At 43.3% G+C, this 5,359-nt stretch overlaps 1 protein-coding gene across 1 annotated transcript; it reads left to right on the forward strand.

Annotated features, from left to right (window-relative positions):
- Window positions 1–1,249: 1,249 nt before the first annotated feature.
- Window positions 1,250–3,001, forward strand: LOC147549185 (uncharacterized). The gene is made up of 3 exons (XM_086668256.1): window positions 1,250–1,422; window positions 1,704–1,851; window positions 2,093–3,001. The coding sequence occupies exons 1-3, from the start codon at window positions 1,250–1,252 to the stop codon at window positions 2,999–3,001; spliced, it is 1,230 nt and encodes a 409-aa protein (XP_086524382.1).
- Window positions 3,002–5,359: the final 2,358 nt, after the last annotated feature.

Consider the following 5,359-nt stretch of genomic DNA (forward strand, 5'->3'; position numbering starts at 1 on the left):
GTAGACCGCAACACAGGGGCAACAGAGACCCATACCCAGCAAAGCGTCCAACCCAAGGGTGAACAGGAGACTTCTAGATCCTCCATCTAGACGACCTGACGAAAAGATCCATACTCCTCGCAGGGCGAGACTTCCAGAGTACAATCTCAATGTTGAACGCAGCGAAGTAATAGCCGTAATGAAACGTATTGGCAACACCGTGAGATGGCCAGGTAAGATCAAAACTCCAAGCGACAAAAGGGACAACTCCAAGTGGTGTGAGTTTCACTCAGATCACAGACACACTATTGGAGATTGTATAGCCCTGCGATTGGAGGTAGCAGAGCTGTTGAAAAGAGGGCACCTCACGGACTTACTAACAGACAAAGGAAAAAAGGACACTAGCACTTTGGGACGAATAAATGAAGGAGCCAGAACCGCCAATCCCAACAAGCACATGCTCGATGATCACTAGAGGTTCGGAAGTAAGCGGAGTCAACCATTCAGCCGTCAAGAGGAGCGCAAGGATAGTTCATAGCCCTGCAACACACTCAACTAATGCTCTATCACCAGCTTGTACTGATCAGATCATCAGCTTCGTAGACAACGAAGTCACAGAGCTCGTCAAACCTCACCATGACGCTCTCGTCTTATCTCTTGCAATTACTAACGTTCTGGTAAAGAAAATTTTAATTGAGAATGGATCATCCTCCGCTAATGTACTGTTTCTACATGCTTTACATGTATGGGCTTAGATGAGACAAGCATATGTCATCGATCGACCGTACACATTGGCTTTAGTGGTGAACAAAAGCAAACCTTGGGGGAAGTATCTTTACTTGTCTATACTGGAGGACTCAACTTGTCGACCACATTCGTGGTGTTGGACTTTCCGTCGGCCTACAACATGATCCTAGGCAGACCATGGATCCACGCAATGAGAGTAGTACCTTCGACATTCCATCAGGTAGTACGGTTCCCTACACCTTGGGGAGTTAGAGAGATTAAGGAAGACCAAGGGGCCTCCCGTAATTGTTATAAAAATACAATGAAATCTCCCAAGACCCCTTTATAGCAATTACAGACTAGGCAGCCACATAGTGCTGACCCCGACCAACTTAGCATAGAGGAGCTAGATGAAGTACAAATCCATCTAGACTACCCTGACCATAAAGTACAGATAGGGACTAACTTAAGTCCTACTCTTAGAAAAGAGTTGATAGACTTCCTCACTACACAACACGACTGTTTTGCTTGGTCACACGCCGACATGACAGGCATAGATCCGTCCATCATAACGCATAAGCTTCAAGTCAACCCAAACCACCCGCCTGTTAGACAAAAGAGGCGGAGGTTTGCACCTGAACGTAATAAGGTAATCAACGAAGAAGTAGAAAAGTTACTAGACATAGGGGCTGTCAGGGAAGTCCATTATCCTGACTGGTTAGCCAATGTCGTAGTCGTAAAGAAGAAAAATGGGAAATAGAGGGTGTGCATCGACTTCACTGATCTGAACTAGGCATGCCCAAGAGACTCATTCCCTTTACCTCATATAGACATGCTAGTATATGCAACTGCTGGCCATGAGCTTCTCAGCTTGTTGGATGCCTTTTCGGGGTACAATCAAATCCTTATGCACCCCGAAGATCAAGAAAAAACCTCTTTCATAACAGAGAGAGGTATTTTTTGTTATAAAGTTATGCCATTCGGACTAAAGAATGCAGGAGCTACTTATCAAAGATGGGTGAACAAGATGTTTGCCAATATGCTTGGCGACACAATGGAGGTATATATAGACGATATGCTGGTCAAATCCTTGGAAGCTGCGCAACACATCAACCACTTGCTGCAGGCCTTCGAGGTCCTAAAGAGGTACAACATGAAGTTGAATCCAAATAAATGTTCATTCGGTGTATCTTAAGGGAAATTCCTAGGATATGTAGTCACATACAGAGGGATCGAGGCGAATCCGGACCAGATACAATCGGTAATAAACATCCCTTCTCCCAAGTGTGTGAAAGACGTGTAAAAGTTAGCAGAAACGGTAGCAACCCTGAGCCGATTCATTTCTTGGTCGTCCGAGAAATGTCACCTATTTTTTGCTACTCTGAAGAAACCCAAAGACTTCAATTGGACACCAGCATGCGAGGATACACTTCGACAACTGAAGCAGTACCTCACTTCACCTCCATTGCTTTCAAAACCCAAGCAAGGTGAGCACCTTTACATTTATTTGGCAGTGTCTGAAACAGCTCTCAGCGCCGTCTTGGTAAGAGAAGAGGACGGTAAGCAACTCCCAGTCTACTATGTCAGTAAGTCTTTACTCGATGCCGAAACTCGGTACAGTCAACCGGAGAAGTTGGATTTAGCTTTGGTAACAGCTTCCAGGAAACTGAGACCGTACTTCCAATGTCATTCCATTGTGGTCTTCACTGCCTTCTCAATGAAAATTGTCCTACACAAGTCAGACATGTCAGGACGTTTGACTAAGTGGGCGGTCGAATTAAGTGAGCACGACATCACATACCATCCAAGGACAGCGATCAAATCCCAAGTATTAGCTGACTTCATTGCCGATTTTACTCCTCACTCTCTAATGCAGGCCCAAAAGGAATCGCTTTGTCTCACTGATCTAGACCCCCAAAAATGGACCTTATCCGTAGATGGGTCAAGTAATATGAACGGAGCCGGTCTTGGTGTAATCCTGACCTCCCCACAAGGGGACATAGTCCAACAAGCAATCAGATGTGAATTTAAAACAACTAAAAATGAGGCAGAGTACGAAGCTTTAATTGCAGGTCTGACCTTGGCTAAAGAATTGAGAATCGAGAATCTTGATCTAAGGTCTGACTCTCAGTTGGTGATCAACCAACTTCAAGGTACGTACCAAGCCAAAGATGCTAGGATGACAGCATACTTGGAACGTGTCAGGGAAATGCAAAAATACTTCCACGAGGTTAAGTATGAACATGTACCCAGAGCTGAAAACGGACATGCGGATGCTTTGGCGAATCTTGGCTAGTCCATCCAGACAAAGGTAGCTCAAAACATACCCCTGGTCCTACTCTAGTGGTCAGCCGCCTGGAAGAATCCATCCAGAAGTAGCAACTACAGATACAGCTGACACCGGGATGACCCCTGTCATAAAGTAACTGACCAACGACGAGCTTCCCTCGGACAAAAATGAAGCGAGAAGACTGAAAGCGAAGGCTGCGAGATTTTGTATACTCGACGGTCAATTACTCAGGAGGTCGTATTCAGGGCCTTACCTCAAATGCATCACTCCTGAAGAAGGTAAGTACGTTTTAAAAGTGTTACGCAAGGGAGAATGTGGCAACCACTCTGGTGGCCGTAGCTTAGCCGATAGGGCTCTGACTGTCGGCTACTACTGGCCGACCATGAGGGCTGATTCAATCAGTCATGCCAAACGTTGCGACAAACGCCAGAGGTTCGCACAAACTTCTCACCTCCCTTCAGAGAAATTAAATTCCATACTATCACCTTGCCCTTTTATGAAATGGGGCATGTACATAGTGGGGAAACTTCCCACCACCCCAGGCCAACGCGTATATATGTTGGCTATGACCAATTATTTTTCTAAATGGATTGAGGCTGAGGCATTCCATCAAATAAAAGACAAAGAGGTCATGAGTTTTGTGTGGAAGCATATAATTTGCAGGTTCGGAGTACCTAAAGAGATAGTCACCGACAATGAATCTCAATTCATTAGCTTTGCCTTTCAAGACTTTTGCAATGAATGTCATATATCATATAAAGTTTACTTAAATATAACCATAAATTTTTAAGTAATGTAGTTAGAATTAACGCTGTTAAAATTTAACGGTGTTAAAACTTAACTAGTCAATCCTAGTCCACGACCCTTTCGCAAAATAATAAACGGTCATGCCCCTTTCGCAAAACCTGATACTTATCTACGACCCTTTTGCAAAATAACCCAACAAAATACAACACACATAACTCTATTCTTGCAATCAACTTTTCATTTCATACTTTCTCTTGACATTCTTCATTCTTTCTTCTCATGTCTTCATTCTCAGGATATAAGATGATGGATGGTGATGGAGTATCCGCCTCCCTCTAGTTGGCATTCTTATCGGGTTTCATGGACTACAAGGGCAAGGTTAATTCGCTATCCTAATGTCACTCCTAGTGGCTAAGGAAGTTGAGCACACGAGATCAAATGAGCTCTTTTAATAGTTACGAGGTTGAGTAGCTCTTCATTCTACTCGGAGTTAGCGCGGAAGAGTACACTCGAAGGACAATTTAAGCTTTGAGCTCTCACAGGGTTAAGTCTCCACTAATGACTACTCTAGGTCTCTTAGAGATGTTTCTTCTTCAATAAGATGTTACTCCCATAGCATAACCCAAACACTCAAGGACTCGACTTTCATGCAAAGATCATTAGCAATCACAAAACTCATCAACTCAACATATATGCATCAACATTCTTAAAACTATCACTATAATCACATGCAAATCTACTCAAAATGCTCAAAAAATTTCAAATTTTGGCTAATTTGAACCATTTTGTCTTTGAAACCCATGGTCATGCATTGGTTATGGTCATATCCCGCATCCCCAAACTTAAAACTAACATTGTCCTCAATGTTCTAAGCATACACTCACCAAAAGATAAAGAGGCACATCAATTTAAAGAGAAGAGTGGAAAGATATTACCATAACCGAAGGAGATAAAAGATGATACTACCAAGACTCATGTATAACGAGGTTCCAAGTTGATGCCAAGCTCACGCCATCCCCAAACTTGGAACAAACCACGCCTTAGAAGTAAAACATATAAGAAATGCTCCTAAAATATCCAAAAACATATAAGAAATGCTCCTAAAATATCCTAAAACATATAAGAAATGACCACTCACGCGGGATCACTCGATTGCATTTCGCTATGCAATTAGCCTTTGATTCTCTTGTTTTCACACAAGAGCACGAGTTATGTCTCGCGGAGGGTTTCCAGAGATGCTACCCACAAACATCAAGACCCATCTTAATCGGCTAACGACCATATAGCGAAAGACGGAAGATTTGGGGGTCAACCCAAAGAAAGCTATATGCAAATGCTAAAAGTCTCACAATAATATCGAACCATATAAGTGCACGTGAGACTAAAAGCTAAAAGAGACCATCTGCAAACTTAGTGGATGCACGGTCCACTAAGTACGCATAAATGCTAGGGGCGACGACTAAAAAGTCGTCAAAAGGGTCGACATATAAGGGAAGTGGGAGGAGGTCAGTCCGAGGCAAATAATCAAACTCAAGCTTAGTGGATAAAACATCCACTAAGTCCCTAGACATGCTAGGAAAGACATCCGAAGTGTCCCATAAGGGGTCAACAACCGAG

This window comes from Eschscholzia californica, unplaced genomic scaffold (assembly GCF_041429995.1).
Source record: "Eschscholzia californica isolate CP2 unplaced genomic scaffold, dmEscCali1.0.p SCAF_3, whole genome shotgun sequence".
Classification (NCBI taxonomy): domain Eukaryota; kingdom Viridiplantae; phylum Streptophyta; class Magnoliopsida; order Ranunculales; family Papaveraceae; genus Eschscholzia; species Eschscholzia californica.